This window comes from Emydura macquarii, unplaced genomic scaffold (genome assembly GCF_026122565.2).
Source record: "Emydura macquarii macquarii isolate MOO-44397 ecotype Brisbane River unplaced genomic scaffold, CSIRO-AGI_Emac_v2 contig_2205, whole genome shotgun sequence".
Lineage (NCBI taxonomy): Eukaryota > Metazoa > Chordata > Testudines > Chelidae > Emydura > Emydura macquarii.
This window is the reverse complement of record NW_027132342.1, coordinates 27,594,908-27,613,859: the sequence shown is the minus strand read 5'-3', so window position 1 is coordinate 27,613,859 and position 18,952 is coordinate 27,594,908. Positions and strand designations below refer to the sequence as shown.

At 44.3% G+C, this 18,952-nt stretch overlaps 1 protein-coding gene across 1 annotated transcript in view; it reads left to right on the top strand.

Annotated features, from left to right (window-relative positions):
- PLEKHG7 (pleckstrin homology and RhoGEF domain containing G7) overlaps nt 1-18,952 on the top strand; it is a 38,694-nt gene that overhangs the window by 17,682 nt on the left and 2,060 nt on the right. The window contains exons 5-7 of the mRNA XM_067559108.1: nt 3,109-3,275; nt 12,076-12,155; nt 13,535-13,679. Coding sequence (XP_067415209.1) covers nt 3,109-3,275; nt 12,076-12,155; nt 13,535-13,679 — 392 coding nt within the window. The remainder of the gene's footprint in view (nt 1-3,108; nt 3,276-12,075; nt 12,156-13,534; nt 13,680-18,952) is intronic.

Genomic DNA, 18,952 nt, shown 5'->3' with positions numbered 1-18,952 from the left:
TCCTTCCCACTGGTAACTGCATTTTAATGCACATTCAGTTTGTGAAATCTATAGATACAGAATTATTAGAAGCTAGAACTAGCTCCCACCAGAGGTGAGTTAAGCAGCTGGGCTGTTAATCCAAACCTGTCATATGTTACCTACTATTGGGAGGTAGAAGCATCAGGGTTGGCCAATGTACAATGTCCCGGGATATCTGCAAACATTGGGATTGAAGTGGAGCATTTGACATAACTAAGCACCTGATGCAATGATCCCCTCTTGGGATTTCCCAGCACTGAGGGCAGAAGCTAATATAACCGTCTATTTTTAGGGGGGTTGTGGATTTTGTATTTTATGTGATCTACTCAAAATTCACATCTTGTAAAAAATCACAGATTCTGTGACTTAGGGTGCATCTATATAGTCCGCAGCAGCAAGCCTCCAAGCCTGAATCAATAGACTCAGGCACACTGCTGCACTAAAATTAGCTGTGTAAATGTTGCAGGTTGGGCTGGAACTCTGATGTGTAGGAGGGGGGGTGGGTTTCAGAGCCAAAGTGCTGTCTACACAGCCATTTTTAGCACGGCAGCCTGAACCCTTTAAGCCTGAGTCTGTCAACCCAAGCTGAGAAACTCAGTGCTGTGGGGCCACACTGTGATCCTCTTACTGCCACTGGTGACTCACACGAGCAGTTAGGTGAACTTCAATGGGCCTATTCTTACGAGTAACTGCTCACCAGTGCAAGTAAGGGGTTCACAGGCTAGTCCTCAGGAACCTTTAAAATAGAAACAGAATGTGGAAGCACGGGAGGAACCAGCCACTCCTACAGTATGTGCAGACAGGGAATAAGTATTCCCAACTTCAAGCATTCAAAAATCATGAGTCAGGCCTCAAAAAATCAGAAGATGGGTTTAAAAATCAAGAGATCTTAAAATAATATATATGGGATTCTTTTTATTTGCCTTCCTATTTCTCAGCCTTCTGGATGCACTTAGGTCACATCTTCAAGCTTTTCTCTGCAGCCATGAGGGCTAAAGACTTTTTTTTTTTTAAATGAAAGCTGAGATTTTTACAGAATCACTTGACTCCAGGACCTGCTGCTTTAATGAGAATACCAAATATCATGAGATTTATACTAAAATCACAAGAGTTGGCATAACTGGAGAATAGGTGATTCAAGACGCTTTTGTGTGAACTGGAGAGGCTGGTGTGGTGGTTTTGTCACTTAAGCTCTGTCTTTATTTGAAGCCCTGTTTGTAGTCACATGGTCCTATCTGACTTTACAAGCAAAACATTCAGAATAAGATCTGTGCATTACTAATTCACTCTGAGCACAGATTATTTTTGCAGAGGGAAATTAAAAAGGTGTGTTTAAACCAAGCTAATAGCACCAAACACATGAAAGAGCATGGTAGTGCTTTTGTGTGTTTTTTGTGAGCCTGTGAACCCAAGGGAGAACACTTCAATTTTTTTTTCCCCCTTTGGATATTTATATCACTATGACCCTGTTGCTGGGCCAGTACACCCTGTCCCTCTTCAGGACGGGGCAGAGGCTGTTATAACCCCGTGGCTGAGTCCAATTGTCTGCCTTAAGCCTCAGGGCAGTGTGGTCTGGTGGCCGGAGTCAATAGATAGGCCCCTCTTTACGAGGCTGCGTGGTCTAATGACCAGAGTCAATAAGACTACCCTTCTTCACAGGGATGAGTGGCCTAGTGGCCAGAATCAATATGGCAGCCCTCAATCTCAGGACTGTGTGGCCTAGTGGCCAGAGTAGGGATGGGCTGCCACTCAGGGATGAGTGGTGGCTGGGGTAGGGTGACATGGGCCCTCCCTACTCCACTGGGTCCCAGCCCAGGGCCCTATCAGCAGTGTGTATATTCGCCACTGGGTCAGTGGTGATCTGACTGAAATATGCTGCCCAAGCTCCCAGTTCTATGACCAGATAAATGTCTAGTCCCCCTGGGCTACTTCCTACCCTGTCTCACTATGCCACGGTCCACGGGTCTCCTGGATCATCAACTGGCGCAGCTCCCGATGACTTCCTGGTCTTTCACTGGCAGTCAGGTATCAGCTTAGGGATTAACCCCTGCCGAACCAGCGCAGGGCTGGTACATTCCATCTCAGACCCATCTGGCAGGGAAGAGAATCTCTTTGGGACCCCAGAGTGGAAATAAAATGGCAGATCATTGATGTTAATGTCATTTTTACTCCTTGAGATACATTTTGTTTTATTGTATCTGAAACCATTTGGGAAGAGAAGAGACAAATACTACACTGAGTGGCTTGGCTTTTCCCTGCCATGTGGCTGTATCTCCATTAACTTGACCTAAACTCTTGCCAAACTTGAAGAGTTGTTTATGGATTTCTAATGGGAGCACAATTGGTCAAGTTTTGCTCTTAGTTACACCGTATATCTCTGAAATCAATGGCGTTAATCCAGATTTACACTAGCAGAATTTAGCTCATAGACTGCATGGGATTTTATTTTTCACTTTTATTTATCTTAAGCATCACACAGACCAATAGCACTACTTAAATACTAAATAATTGTCATCATCATCTCAAGCACTCTCAGCTTTCAGACTGTACTCTATTTAAACATGTAAAATGAGCTCTCTCTTATGCGCAGCTTCAGGGTGATAGCCAGGTGCCTTGCACCCACTAGGGGTATTTGGGGTCTGAATAACTCCAGTACCAGCAGGAGTCCCCCAGAGGTTGCAGACACACATCTAAGTGCAAAACTTATCCTTTTATAAACGGTCAAAAATTGGAGATGAAATGGCTCTGGAGGAACCCCTTATTGAGATTTTTCTAGCTGAGAACCAATGGTCTAGTGAAGAAAGGCATTACTAGTAATTTGTATAATGTCTGAAATGTGAAATTATCTGTACACAAGATTAACCCGTGGGACTGATTCAGCTCCTCATGAAGCGAAAGGGAGCCTTTCCACTGACTTCACTGGGAGCTGGATTGGGCTCTCACTAAAGAAGAAGTTCATCATAATTGGATTCCCCATTTCATTTCAGTCAGCTTATGATGCAATAAGTTGCTTATTAACTGCCTTGTCAGAAAGCAAACAGAGGTCGTGGATCCTAAAACAGGCTTCCTGTGAATTCAACAGTGGAGTGAGCAAAACGAACAGTGCAGACTACGTCTGTCAGAACTGCTGGTGGCTCCTTTACACAGACTGACCCGAAATCCCCTTCTCCTTAACAACATCTGGAAGAGAAGTACTGATGCAGCACGGAAAGTCACCATCTGCTCTAATAAGGAAAAGGTGGAAAAAGCCATTCGTAAGTAGCTGACAGTAAAAGCCAAGTTCTCAGTTTAGCAATTTCTCTGAGAGTTTATGCTCTTGAGGTTCAAATGTAAATGAGGGATTTTTTTTTAACCATGTGAAAATGTGATTGATAGCATGAAAAATTCATTATGATCCCTTTGAGGCCTTTTCTTTTTCTTACAATTGCCTGATACCATTCTCACATTGTCAACATCTCTCTTCAGTATGGTCATGCAGCGTATAAATCAGTCAGTCACTTGTATTTACAGTGAATCATTTGCATTGACATGCAAACAGCTGAGAGCAGTTAACAAATTGGAACAAATCAAGGAAAATCTCAGGCAAAGAGGTCTTGGAGATGGAGTCATGTCTGGGAAGGATTCAGAGGGTTTAATTGTTAAAAGAATAAAATTCCACACACAAGCAGCATATTATGCCAACAACCTTTCTCGGAATGATAGAGTCTTAACATGTAAGGTACCTAGGGAGCCATCTCAGCTAAGGAAAGCTTTCTCCAGCTTGTGCAAAAGAAAATGGATGGGTCCAAACCCAGTTTTATCCTGGATTCTGTTTTACATAATTGATCTATGAATTGTCATTTCCTGGAACCCACAATTTGCAGCTGTAAATATCTAATAGCTCTGAAGTTAGTTATGAAACAAACTTATTCTTCAGCTCCCACTGAGGTCAATGATAGCATTACTAGATAGAAAGTGGAAAGAGTTGTTGGTGTATGCCTGGCCTAGTGACCTCTGCCCAGGATTACAAATCAGGAAGTGGCTTTGGGCCACTTAAACTGTCTGCCTTCATGTCCTCCTTTGTAAAGCAGGAACATCACAACTTACTTGCCTTGCTGGGATGTTGTGAGGGGTAACATTACCTTCCTTGCTCTGTGTGTGTGTGGGTCAGCATCCATGTCCTTATCCAAGTGCAGGAAGACAGAGCACAGAAGAGGCACTGAGAGCAGCACAGTGTGTGTGGGGGGGAGGCGGGGGAGAAGGGGGAGACAAAGGTCTCAACCGTGGTTTAGACATGAGAAAAAAAAAGCCTTCAGTTTAAAGTTCCCTGATTAGTGCAGCCGGGCACTGAGGCAAAGAGAATAAGGCATAGAAATTGTGGTTCACCTTTCTCCCATCCTCACAATCATCATAATAAACTGGGGAATGAGGGGGACCAGATAAGATTTCTCCTTCCCACAGACACAGGCCAACCATAGGGAGATGAAGATTTAAGGTGGTAGAAGAACAGGCGCAATTGTAGGGACATAAATGAATACAATTCTTTTTTAACTTACAAAAATTCACTGCTATTGTTTGGGAGGGTTTGGGGGAAGGAGCCAGAGAATAAGTTGTTTTAATCCTCTCATCCCCAAAATTTCAGCCAGCACTACCCATCACCTAAGACATCCACTGTGGATGAGATGAAGTACTGGTCCTTATCGAAGATCTCCATTTCTTGCAGGGACAAACTTTATTTGAAGACAGACAGGATGGCTCAGCCATAACTCTTTCAGAAATAAGTTTGTAAGCTCAATTTATTTTAGCTAACATAAGCAATCAGAGAGCACGTGGTTTGGCAACATTTCTTGATCTTTTCAGTTTCAAGATGAAAATGAAAAACATAATTCTAACCAGGAAGAGATGTTGCAGATGGGAAGAAAGTATCTCCTAAAGACTCAGATTTAAAAACACACACAGTCTGATACTGAGGAGCGCTGTGCTTCTCCAAGCCCAGTGTCAACACCCTAAAGCACTTAGCATTTTTACTCAGATAATTCTCTCAAAACTGGGTTGTTTCTTATTACGCCTTGAAACCGAAAGGAAAACGAGTAAAATGTTGATCATAGCTTCCATCCTAAGAAACAGATTTACTTCACTAGTCTCCCCATATCAGGGATGGTGTGTGAAAGATGCAGTTCTTGGTAGCTGACACACAGCTGTGCAATTTATGGCTGAAAATCCTCGGGCTGGCTACAAACCTCACCACCTTCAAAATGAGATCAGTTCTTCTTTGAGAGGTGTCTCTATGGGTCCTCCTCTGGTAGTTGTGCGTGTCCCTGCACTGCCGACTGGAGAACTTCAATAGCAGTGTCTGTTGGGCCTGCACATGCGCTGTCTCTCCTCGTGCTGTGCCACAAGGCTAGCCAGCATATCCCGAGCTAACCCCCCTCAATTCCTTCTCAACTACCCAGAACTAGAGACAGAGCCATTAGCAGGCTGTTAAGATTATTTTGCTTCACACTTAGTTCCCCAGTTATCGTGCTTCTCGTAGTTCTAGTTGTAATTCTTCCGTTCTCTTCCACCCTTAAAATAAAAACATTTTTAAAAAACGTTTCCTCCCGTCTGTTTTCCCCCACAGGGGACCCTTTCCCTTAGCCAGGCATGGCCTGGCTCCCCAGGCTTCAAGAGGTGCCGCACCTGCAATGTGGCGATCCCAGTTGCAGATAAGCACTCAGTGTAGTCCCTGCCTCAGTGAGGGCCACTGTAGAGCAGAAGTGTAGCCTGGGCCAGCAGCTCCAGCCGAGATCCCGCAAAGACAGAGAGCTCCGCCAAAAGATCATCTTTATAGAGGCAGCTCTCCAGCCCCAATCGCCCGGCGGACATGCATTTTCCCCACAGCTTTCTACATCTAAGGGAAGTGGGTTGAAGAAACAGGCTGGGGACCCTCTCACTAGTCTTCTAAGAAGAGAATGGGAAGTGCCCAAAGTGAGCCCAGAGACAGCCGCAAGTGATCACCATCTCCATCAGCATCTTTGACACCGCCAGCACTGAGACCATCTCAGTCTGGCACCCATGCTTCACGATGGCCAACGGCTACTGGTACAGCTGACAGGCCCACCGACCCAATGGGCATGGGGCACTGAGTCTTCTGTACTGAAGGACAAGAGAAAACACTCTAAAAACGTGCCCCTGGTACACGAATAGACCTAAGTACTGCTAGCGACAGATCACCTGGCACCAGACAGATCGGTGCAGCCAAGGTCTCTATCCCCCCTGGCACCATCACCAATGCTGGGACATTTGGTACCAGTGCAATTCCACCAGCCCAAAGACATTTGCATATGGGATGCACCAGAGTCCCCACCTCTTAGTACCGAGTTTTTACTCTACACGGAGGGTATCCCTGCAGCTATGCCATGCCTCTCTGCTGTCTAGTGAGGGTTCAGATAGTGAGTGGAGGTGGTTTCACATTACTCCTCCCAATCGCCATATGGGACCCACTGCCAACAAGGCCTGAAAGTATACCCACAGATGGCTCCATCACCATGTTGGTACGGCCACCCCTGGGCACCTCCACCAGGCCCTATGCCACCACAATGGCCATATTGGGACCCTTGGGCAGTGCACCAAAAGCCTGTTCTCAGACTTGCCTGAAAACTCTCCAGGCACACTCCCTCTGCTGCAGTATCCAGGCCTTTGGAACTGCCTCAGAATTTACAGAGGAACAGGAAGCTGGTACTGAGGAGGAAATAACACCAAAGACCATACCCTCCTCTTCTCTGGAAGAAGCCATCATGCCTCCCCCACCATCTCTAACAGACAACTTCTGTCTTTTCCAGGAGCTGGCAAAGAGGGTGGCAGACACGCTCCAGATAGGACTAAAAGAAGTCAAGGATGCCCACCATCAGCTCCTTTATATCCTCCACTCTTCGTCCTCCTCAAAGATTGCCCTCCCAATTAACAAAGCCATTTTAGACACAGGAAAGACTGTATGGCAAACCCTGGCATCAGTAGCACCAACTTGCTAACAAGCAGACAAAAAATATTATGTCCCTGCCAAGGAATCGGAATTCCTATTTTCCCATCTGCCACCCAACTCCATTGTGGTGGATGCTCTCAATTCCCATGGCTGACAACACCAACCCAGGGCTACACCCTATGATAGAGACTGGAAGCACCTTAATCTTTTTGGCAGAAAGGCTTTTTCTTCAGACACCTTGCAATTCTGTACCACCAACTATGAGGCCCTTATGGCCAAGTATAACTACATAAATTACTCTAAACATAACATCAGGACTCCTTTGAGGCCATTATCCAGGAGTGCCAATTAGTGGCAAAAACATCATTACAATGGGCCCTTGACAATGACAACACAGCAGTGAGTTCCATCTCCACGTCTGTGATGATGCAACAGACGTCATGGCTTCACTTGTCGGGATTCCTAAAAGAGGTGCAAGTCCACAGTGGAAGATCTTCCTTTTGAGGGCATGAAGCTCTTTGCCGAGAAGACTGATGCCTCCCTTCATACCTTGAAGGATTCTAGGGCTACCCTCCAGTAGCTGGGTATTTATACACTGGGACAAAAGAGATGATTTAATCCTCAACTCAGTATAGACCACATGTATCTCAACCCCAAACTCAGCGCCATTATGAGCTGCAAAGAAAGAAAAGGAAATTCCCAAAACACAAATCATCTGGCCCTCAACCTTCATTCCAACCTTCTACATCTAAACACCACTTTTGATGGGCAGGTTGAGGCACCATTAGACCATTCCCCCCAACTAACACAACCAAATATCATTGCATGCCCATTTGGCCACTGATTGGTAGCATTCCGCAGTGCCTGGGAATGCATTATGTCAGACTGATGAGTCTTAGAGATCATCTGATCTGGGTACTTCATTCATTTCACCTCCCTACTCCCTCCACAACACCCTTCCCTGTCCCTCTTCAAGGACTCTTCTCATGAGAGCTTACCACCACAAGAGATAGATCGCTTCCTCCAGTTAAAAGCCATAGAACCAGTACCTCAGCATCTAGGAGGCAAAGGGTTCTACTCTCATTATTTCCTAATACACAAAGGAAGGGAGGTTGGAGATCCATGCTAGACCTCAGAACTCTCAACGAGTTTGTCAAGGCTCAGAAGTTCAAAATGGTCATCTTATCAACAATCATTCCAGCACTTCAATAGGGAGTCTGGTTTTTGGCCCTTGACCTTCAGGACAACTGCTTTCATATCTCAATCCTACTGGCTCACAGATGATTTCTCAGGTTCACTCTGGGACATGATCATTACCAATACAGAGTCCTCCTCTTTAGGCTGTCATTGGCCCCGAGAGTATTTTTCAAAGTTCTCTCCATGATAGCCATTCATTTACGCTCTCAAGGGATAATGATTTACTCATACCTGGACAATTGTCTCCTCAAAGCCCGATCTCTCCAGGAGGCTCACCAAGTCATCGACACTATGATACACTTGTTTACTGAACTGGGTCTGCAGATCAACACCAAAAGCCAACCCTCACTCCAGTGCAACTCCGGGAATTCATAGGGGCCAACCTGGATGCGTTTCAGGCCAAAGCCCTCCTACCTCAACACAGGTTCTTATCCCTGGTTTCACTCATAGAAATCATTCAGTACGGCCCACAAATATCAGCCACGCTCTGCCTCCAACTTTTGGGACATATGGTAGCAAATGCAGTAGTGATATCACATGCCAGGCTTCACATATGATGCCTCCAAATTTGGTTCAGTTCAGTTTACAGACCAAAGAGGGAGAGGTTGGACAAACCCCTGTCACTACCCACTAGGATCAAAAACTCTTTAGATGGGTGGAGGGACCTAGCCAATGTGTGCAAAAAGATTTACTTCTCGTAGACGTCACCATCATCACTCCTTACCACTGACACATCACTCATAGGATGAGGCGTGCCTTTAAACAACATCATGACACAAAGCAAATGGTCACACATCAATCTCCTTGAATTGAGAGTGGTCAGGAACTCCTGTGCCCACTTCCTCCCGCTGATCACAAGATCACACACAAAGATCCTAACAGACAATATAGCCTGCACGTACTACATCAACTGACAAGAGGGAGACTAGATCACCCTCCCTATGCATGGAAGCAATGAGGTTACGAGATTGATGCATCTCCCACAACGTTACACTGTCTGCAGCTTACCTTCCGACCACACAACACTAGATAGCAGACAGTTTCAGTCACAAATTCCCACCTGACCACGGGTGGAAGATAGACACAACAGTATTTCACGATCTATTCAGGCGATGGGGGACATCATCCACAGACCTGTTTGCTACTCACTTGAAGAAAAAATGTCCACAATGCTGCTCCAGAGCAGGGATGGGACAGCACTCCCTGGGCAATGCTATCCTCCTCCCCTGGAACAAGAATCTTCGCTATGCCTTTCCTCCGTTTCCCCTGCTGTTGAAGGTCCTGCTGAAAATAAAAAAGGATGGTGCTCATGTCATCCTGATTCACCGAGATACGTGTCCCCCACTCTCTTTCCCGGCCATTCCACACCTCTTCTTGCAGAATGAAGGACAGACCCTACATCCCCCCTTTGGGATTCTCCACCTCAAGTCATGGCTTCTGCTTGGTTCGGGTTCAAGATGCTCTGTTACACAGTAGGAAGTCCTCAACACAACGCACTTACCTGCAGAAATGGTCCAGGTGTCAGTTTGGTGCATGTCCTGACAAATCTCCCCAACATCTGCAATTCTTCCACATATCCTAGACTATTCCCTAATCCTTAAAAAATTCAGGATGATCCCTAAACTCTCTTAGGGTCCATCTAGCAGCTATAACAGCTTTTCAGCAACCTATAGAGGGGTACTCAGTGCCATCACACCCAACTACCAAAAGGTTCCTCAACCTCGATTTCCTACCCCCATATGGGACCTAAAGCTGGTACTGAAAGGCTTTGACTAGGCCTCCCTGCAAACCCATGGCCACCTGTTCGCTGATATATCTATCAATGAAAACAGCCTTCCTGATAGCAGTTACCTTGACTAGAAGAATAGGAGAGATAGCAGCTCTGATGGCACATCCCCCTACACACTACTTTTGCCAGACAAGGTTATGCTCAGGCTGCATCCAAATTTCATTCCTAAAGTAACCTCTCCATTCCACATGAATCAGTTGATTCATCTTCCAGTCTTCTACTCCAAGCCTCATCAAGACAACAGGGAGGCTATACCCTAGATGTCAAAAGAGCCCTGGCCTTCTACCTTGACAGGACAAAGGTCTACAGGAAATCTCCTAGGCTTTTCCTTTCCATTGCAGAACGATCCAAGGGTTCAGTAATATCAGCCCAAAGGCTCTCTAAATGGGTCTCAACTGCATCAGTCAGTGTTACCAAGTTTACAGCATGACCCCTCCAGACTCTATTCATACACACGCCACAAGGTCGATCTCCTCATCTATTGCCTTCTTCAAGGATGTCCCTATTTCAGAGATTTGTAGAACTGTGACATGGGCATCAGTCCACACTTTCACAGAACACTAAGCAATCACTGGGGACTCTGCCTCCGACACCATCTTTGACTCCATGGTGCTGTCATCTGTAACTGACCTGACTCCGAAGTCCCAGCTCTCCAGAAAGGATACTGCTCGGGAGTCACCTACAGTGGAGCACCCATATGGACACTCAAAGAAGATGTTACTCACCCTGTGCAGTGAGGATGGTTCTTCGAGGTGTGTCCCCCTATAGGTGCTCCACAAACCACCCTCCTCCCCTCTACTTCAGAGTTCTTGTCTATGATTCTGCGGTGGAGAAGGAACTGAGGGGAGCACAAGGAGAGACTGCACATGTGCAGGCCCAACAGACTCTGCGACCAAAGTTCTCCAATCAGCAGCACAGGGACGCAAGCACACCTACAGTGGAGAAAATAGGTTTTAAACAAATAAAATGAAGCATCTTGTGTTACCTTGGCTCTTTGTAGTCTCCCGAATCCCTGGTGAGGTAAAAGGAGATTCCCATTGTGGCTTCCACAGCCTCCCAGCCAAACCCCTGATTTGCCAATGTGCACTCAGTCGACGTGCACAGGGCCCCCATCTCAGGGGCAACCTGCCCACCCAGGGGGAAAAAACCACACACTCAAAACCTCCAGGACCAGAAAGTGGGCAGGTTGTAGCATTGCGAGGAACGGGGGAGGGCCCCATCTGCACACTGTGTCAAGAGCCAATGGACCAGAGCAGGGAGCCGGGACAGCCCTGAGGGACAGGAACCATTGTGAAGTAAGTGCAGAGCAAGTGCACTCCAACTATCACCCCCCAGATCTCTCATTCCAAGTAGGAGGCCATGAATTGCCATGAATTGCCACCTACAGCCCCCAATCAGGACCTGGGGCCTCTTCCTTGAAGACTTCAAATCAAACTTATAAAAAATAGCTTGCCCTTAAAAGACATTTGTTTCACTATTTCTTGTTACCTCCAAGCGAGTGATGGAAGCTGATTCCACTCTATTATGTGTAATTACTGAAAGATCTTTATAATTCCATCAATGTGAAAATCTGAGTTGCATCATTTAGTTGAGATGTTTCTACAACTATTTTTAAGGGATCCAAATGAACATTGGAATTTTCCCTCTTTATGCATCTGTAGTTGCCATAGGGTTAATATTCCCTAGGGCCCCATGAGTGAGTTGTTTGTTTGAGACCATGCTGCTCTTTGTAGCTGTCTTCAAAGATATTCTAAATATGATCCGAGTTATTTTGGCAATGAGAAACTTTTGGTCTTTTATGATAATGTGGCTACAACGTGCCACAAATATGAATGACCAAAATGACAAAGCAGAATGCCTTTCAAGTCTGGAATATGTAACAATACAGAAGAGATGATGAGTAGTAGTGTGCCGGATTTGGAGGCCTGCTTCTTTGTCAAAAGAACCTTCAAAAAAACAAATGTTTCATCCACTGCATCCTGAAAAATACGCTTGACTTTTTTTTTCATTAATTGCCTTAGGTCATTCAAATGTACAAGTTAGCTGTGCCACATTATGCAGATCTGCTTTAGAGTAGAAATTGCAGTTCCTCAGAACAATCATGCTACTGTTTTGTATTTCTCCTCAGAAAGTACCAGGATCCTTGATGTCTATCTCTTTCTATTCAATGATTTCCTATTAATTTCCAAAACTAAACGCAACAAAAAGGTAACAAAGGGCAGAAATATTTACACTAACTGTGTGTGTTTTTCGCAGCCTGGAAAGTATTTATGAAAATGTATTGGAAGAATTGTTTTTAAGAGAAAAATGGAAGTGGAATAATGTATATGAAGGATAGTGATCTATTTTTTAAATATAAATAGCAAAGAGTAAAACACACCATAATAATTCTTCAGGGAGGTTTCAATTACAAGAGATGTGTATAAAGACTGTATGTTATAGGGTTGATATGGTGTCCAAGGTTTGTATTATTGGCCATTTCTTTAATTTCTTTACCATTCCCCCCAGTTTCTATACCCCAAATACTGGATCCCTAAAGCCAACAACATTTGCTGAAGTGTACTGGGCACTCTAATGGTACATATCAATCCTATAAACTTGCAGTCTTTTATGTAATGGGCATCAGAAATCAGAACCTTTGGAAGCAAATGGGGAAAAGCCTAGGGAAACAGTGAAAACGTTAACCTAGTGGACAAAATAGTAAAAAACTCAGAAGTGCTGGGTTTTATCTCTGGCTATGCCACTGCCCTTGTGTGTGGCCTGGGATTAGTCATGTCTAATGCCCATGCATAAAATGGGAGTAATGAGACCTTCTCTGTAAAGCACTTTGAGATCTGCCGATAAAATGCACTATGTAAGAGCTAGGTATTATTATTCACCACCAAACCGCACCTGGCCTTGGAGTGCCTTTGAGTACTACGTCAGTTAAATTTATGAAGCTCAAGTAATGTCTTAGCAAAGGTGACAGGCTGTAATGCAATAGATTATTGCAGGAGACAGTGGTTTTTAACAGACAGCAACTGTCACATTTTATCGGTTTTGAAATGGCACAGGTTAGAGTCTATGCCAGCAACACCACGGCATAGACACTATTCCCAGTCATCTGGACCACACTCGCAGGTCCCTGAGGAGGGTCTGTCCCATGTATGCATTAATCATGCTTTAGAGGCACCGCATCACGTGTGGCCTTTTGCAAATTCCTCTTTATACATGACAGTACCGATCCATGCATATGGACTGCCTAGGGTTCTGCACTTGGCATATTTTCTAGCAGCAATAAACCCACAAGTGTGAAGAAAACAGTAACCTGTGAGAAACAAGGCATTTGAAAAAAAACTAGTATTGTATGTTATGTACACTCGGGCTTGGCTTTGATTTTAACATACAGGTTAGCTGCTTATTTTGGAGCTTATTTTCAGACCATAGCAGAAATATAGGTTTTATTTTGGGGCTTATTATCTACACGAGGCCTCTGAGCACATTCTGCAGGGAAAACCAGCTGTGAGCAATGGTTAGTGGCTAAAGTCTGTAAACATACATATCAGGTTGTGAATATGTAATCAAGTGCTTTCCCTTCCTGTTTTCAGAAATACGGGGGCTCAGATATAGGTTCGATATCTGTATGCCCTTCCTTTACTCCTGAGCTGCAGTCTTTGGTAAAAGATGGTGTTTCTTGTAGAATGGGCCTGTCCAGCACTGTACTAGAAAGACTGACACTAAAAAATGTCACAGGTATGTTTGATGCATGTTTTGTATATTTCATAAGGCAGCTTTCTATGTACTGTGTATACACAGAGGTATAAGACTGGTGTTTGTATACACACACACACACACACACACACACACACACACACACACACACACACTCTGTTGCATTGTGTTAATCAATTTCCTTCCCGTATAGACCACAGTATTCAGGCGCTACCCCAAGACACTGAAAGAGGCATAGATACCCTAGCAGATTACATTTCTTTAGTTGTGTACCAAGTATTAGCTTGACCTGGTTGTTCTATACTGCCTGCATGGTCTTGTACTTGGGGGAGATGGGATCCTTTCTTAGTATGTTTTAATTTGCTTTGCATTCCTGCAGTGTTGTCCCAAGTGCCTTGCTCTCTAACAACTCCCTGTGCAGACCTACGTGCTATTCCCTTTAGGTTCCTAAAGTCTGCATAGCTGCTGTTTGAGTAGTCTATAGCAGGAGATCCTGAGAAAGCAGAGAGGAAAAGCCCCCGTCTTCTGCATCACATGCACTCGCCCACTCACCTTCTTCCCACCCCTGCACAGAGTGGCTCCTAAGGGAGTCCAGCTAGAAGAAAGTTCCTTTGAGAGTCACTGCCTCCTTGGGTTCATGGGAGTCGGGAGTGAGGGGAGTTCCAAGGATGACAATGGAAGCCATGCAAGTCATTGAAGCCTCTCCATTTTAACTTGCGAACCTTTCCCCTGTGGATTTGGAGAGGAGGAGAATCCAGCTTTGTCCCAGGGTTGTGGATCCTTATAAAGTGACCCTAGATTTTTGGGAGAGAAATTTACCATCTTCAATGCTGTCTTAAGTTTAGCGCCTCCTAGAGCCCAACAATGAGTTATCCAAAGTAGAAATAACACAGGGGCATCTGTTAAAAATGTTTAGGCCCCATGTACAGGTCCAGTGAACTGTCAAAATCCTACTCCTTGTCCACTAAGCAATATAGCGCCCCCCCCCAATTCACAGATATGAAAAATAAAACCAAAAGACTACAGAACTTTTGATAGCCTTGAAGTTCATCCATCCTGACTCATCAGCATTCAGCACCACTGCCAGGGCAGGAAGGAAATAGAATAAACACAACTAAAGAGGAGATAAAAATACTAACATCAGAAATTTTAAAAACTAGCTTTTTAAATGTGCTGCAGACACTGTCTGTCTCTCTCGGTGTCTCTAAATGCGTCTCCCTACCAACACAGCCTAAATCCAGCAAACAAATGGCATATGACTTGCGCTGCAGCCAGCAGGTGATGGTCAGGGCAACATCTGCCTCTCTGATCTTGTGTGTGCTGCTAGTTTGGGCATACACAGATTCTTGTTGCTGAAAAACCTCTTGGGCATATATTATGTGAAATCCAAGGAGTTGGACTACTGCAGTGAAATGAAATTTTTGCCAGTGTATAGTACTTCAGCTCTCTGCCAGATCACATGTAAAAGCTGCAGCAGATCTGGAACCCAGGTTATCGAAGTGTCTTATGTCTCTCTCCACTCTGCCTATGTCCCCTCTTCAATCCGTCAATGAAGATAACCTTAATGCCCCACTTGTTTACTTTTCCCACTCCTGTCTCTGTGCGATCTTCTATGCTGTCCACTGTGCATGGGACACCTCTGTTTCCCAGGACATCGGGTCCCCACTTCTTTCCATTCAGATCCTTCCTAAAGACTCACTTCTTCCACAATGTCCACAAACCCTAACGATCCCAGAACACTCCTCCATCACCACATCATATTGTAGAAAGGAGTAATTCAGAACTACTCATGAAAAAACTGTAACCTAATTCCCTCTCTGGTCGCTTAGTGAATCCTGTCTCCTCTGAGTCTGTGTTTTAGAGTGAAAATTCCCCAGGGAAGAGAGTGACTTCATTTTTGTGTCTTCTACAAGTGCTGGACACATCACTGGTACTTAACAGTAATAAATAATAATAATGGGGATAATGATATCACACGACAGATGTAGTGGCTTCTGATCTGAGCAGAAGACCTTAAGCATAAAGGTTCCTTTACATGCTAAATTCATTATGAGTTCAGATTAGTGCAAGGTAACAGCATCAAAGGGGAGGTGGGGCACAGGCTGTAAATAGCTCCTCCCCATGAGCATAGCTAGGCAGCCTAATTTCTTTCAAACCAAGGGTTTGAATCACTCAGTTTCCAGTGTTAGCGTTACAGCATAATTTCATCATTGGGACTGAATTTAAATGAAGGATTTCATTCTGAGAGAGACAAGGTGGGTGAATTACTTATTGGGCCAGCTTCTATTGGTGAGAGAGACAAGCTTTTGAGTTTATGCAGAGCTCTTCTGCAGGTCTGGGAAAGGTACTCCAAGCATCACAGCTAAATGCAAGGTGGAACCGATTTTCCAGACCTGAAGAAGAGCTGTGTGAGCTCAAAAACTTCTCTCTCTCATCAACAGAAGCTGGTCCAATAAAAGATAGTAACTCACACACCTTGTCTCTCTAATATCCTGGGACCAACACGGCTACAACTACACTGGATTTCATTCTTGTGATTTGACTGGCAGGGCTTTGTCGTTAATATTCTGACTTTGATCCAAAATTCAGTTACTAATGTGAGTATCATTAAGTTTCTCCCCACAAGTGGCTGACCTCCTGGTCAAGAGTTAAACCTGGCCTGGGAGGATCCTGAGTTGGGGGGGGGAAAAGCAAATCTTCTTTGGGGGTCAGGAGGACTTGCACTACTTTAGTCCTTGACTATCCATGATAGCCCATCGGGGCTTCATATTCATCTCCTCCAACTAAATAAATATATAAAAACCCCTACACCCTTTCCTAGCATTCTGCGAAACACCTGCCTTGTATACCATCTTGCACTCCAGTCTTGTCAATCTGGCTACATTAAGAGTCAACTGCATTTCCCAGGGCAGGGCCATTGAAAGTGACTTTAAAGTCCTTATTTAGACCTGCCCTGGTAGTTTATAGGATTTGCATGCAATTTTTTCATGGGCTTTTTCCAGTCTGGCATTATACCAAAGGCAGCAGAAGGAACTCTGGGACAAGTGAAAAGACAACTAGATAGATAGCAGAAGATGTGACATACCACTTCAAATGTTTTCTAAAAGCTAGTTGTAGGGACTGAAGCCTGGGAAGATCCATTCGGGAACTGTGCAATTCCACTGCCCATGCTCTGGGATATGATGTTACAGAGCCTACCTAGACCCCGTAACAGTCTGGCAGCGGGATTTTTAGAGTTAAGTAACTGGATAGTACTGGTGTTAGAGTGCAAAATATTTATAACTTCAGCTGATTCCTTGTGGAGTTAAGTAACGGCCTGTGCACAGCATTAGCACAGGCATTTTTTATTTAATTTCCTAATTCTTTTAAGAAAATATTTTCTGTGCTTAATAAGGTTATTAAGTATTCCCCCACTTAGGTTTTGAAGTCTACTCCCTACTGAGGTGGATGTGGTAGGAGAGAGGAGAGTTCCCAGCTGCTAGAGAGAATTTTCTTCAAGGCTGAACTAGCCGCAGCAGAGAGGATTACACTGTGATAGTTGCACCTCTGCAATGGAAAAAGGAGACATTGGGGGTTTTTTGGGGGAGAGGTATTTTTTGTAATGAAAGCTTAGAATATACAGAATACTGCAGGCACACCCAAAAGTAACAGGATCCAAAATTTCCCCTCAGATCACTCTTGTCTACAATGTTAAGGGAACTTGTGGGGACAATTTGGCTGTGTGTTTGAATGAGATATTTACAATCCCATTAAAGCTGTCTCCGCAGTGATCTAAGAGGAGCAGATGCTGTGTCTGTCATGCTGCATGGAAGAATATTAAATGGGGATTTGATGAATTCTACTAAAACCCTGAGCAGTGATTTTTAATCCAGTGCTGCTTTATTTTCATAATTTCTCCCACCCTGAAACTACCAGTGCACATACTGCTTGTTAGAGATTGTGTCCATGGCAGCTTTTATGATTAGTTATTTATTTATATTGTGGTAGTACCAAGGATCATGGGCCCACAGCAGGGCTTCATTGTGTTAGCTGCTGTACAAACACAGGAAAAGATGGTCCATGCCCCAAAGAGTTCACACTGCAGCCATCTTTGATCTGACCCTGATTTTAAAAAAGTAATTAGAAAGTTTTCTTTCTTTAAACAGTGAAAAGAGAATGGAGATTTCAGCCCAAAAGATAAATCTCCTAGAAAGTTGTGGGCTTGTGAAAACAGGGAAGCGTAGATTCTTTCTCATTAATGTTATTGAGAGTCTCTTATATTAGTTCAGAAAATATCGTCTTTAAAACAGAATAGCTGTATTCTGTGTAGATCACAGAAGTAAGGGACACGAGTTCTGAGTTATATCCCCAGCGCTGCTATGGATTTACTGTACTTACTGATTCAGGCTAGTAATTTAACCACTCCATGGCTCACTTTCCCTAGCTGTAGAATGAGGATTATAAAACATTTACCTAGTAGTATCTCCCAAGAGTGTTTTAAGGTTTGATTGGCACTCGGTGATGCTTTGATGGAGGGCGGGGGAAAGGGTACACTTTACTAGGGCCCAGAGGCCCTGGGGGGCCCAGCCCAGGCTGCAAGCCCCATTACCATGAGGAAAAAATTTGTCATGGCTCATGAGATTGTATGTATGGGATGAGGGATTGTGGTTTGTGTGTGGAGGGGCCCGTGTTACAAGTTTGTACCGAAAAAATTATGCTTGGGCCCTGGATGAGCGGCATTTTATAAGAGCAAGTACTACAATAAAGTAAACTGTGTGAACTAGAGAAATGGTTATCAAAAAGGTACCTCAAATATACCAAATTTAGAGACAACTGGCATGTCATGGCAGCCCGAACTCTGCAGTGCACTCTGAGATACATGGTTTTAAAAGCTAACCTCAAATCAGGGAAGTGATTCCAGCCTGCACGCTCAGAATTGAATTTTGCTTTGTCCTCCCAACGCTACTAAACATAAAATAAATGGACTAGGTTAAGATCTCACTTATATTAATGGAAGCTTAGAATAAAAAAGTTAATGAAATCAGAGTCTGGCCCACTCCAAGTGCTGTGATGCAGCCCCAGTATAAAATGCAGGAGGAAGAGAGGGTGTAATAGGAACACTGCAGCCCAGAATGCAGGGAACAAGGAAAAATCCCCATAACAACTTCTCACACTAAATATTTGGGATGAAATCCTGGCTCCATTGAAGTCGGGGAATTTTGCCATTGATCTGAATGGACCCAGGGTTTCACCCTTAAACCTTGAATACATATCTGTGTGCAATATGGGCCTTTTGAGAAACACTATCTAGGACA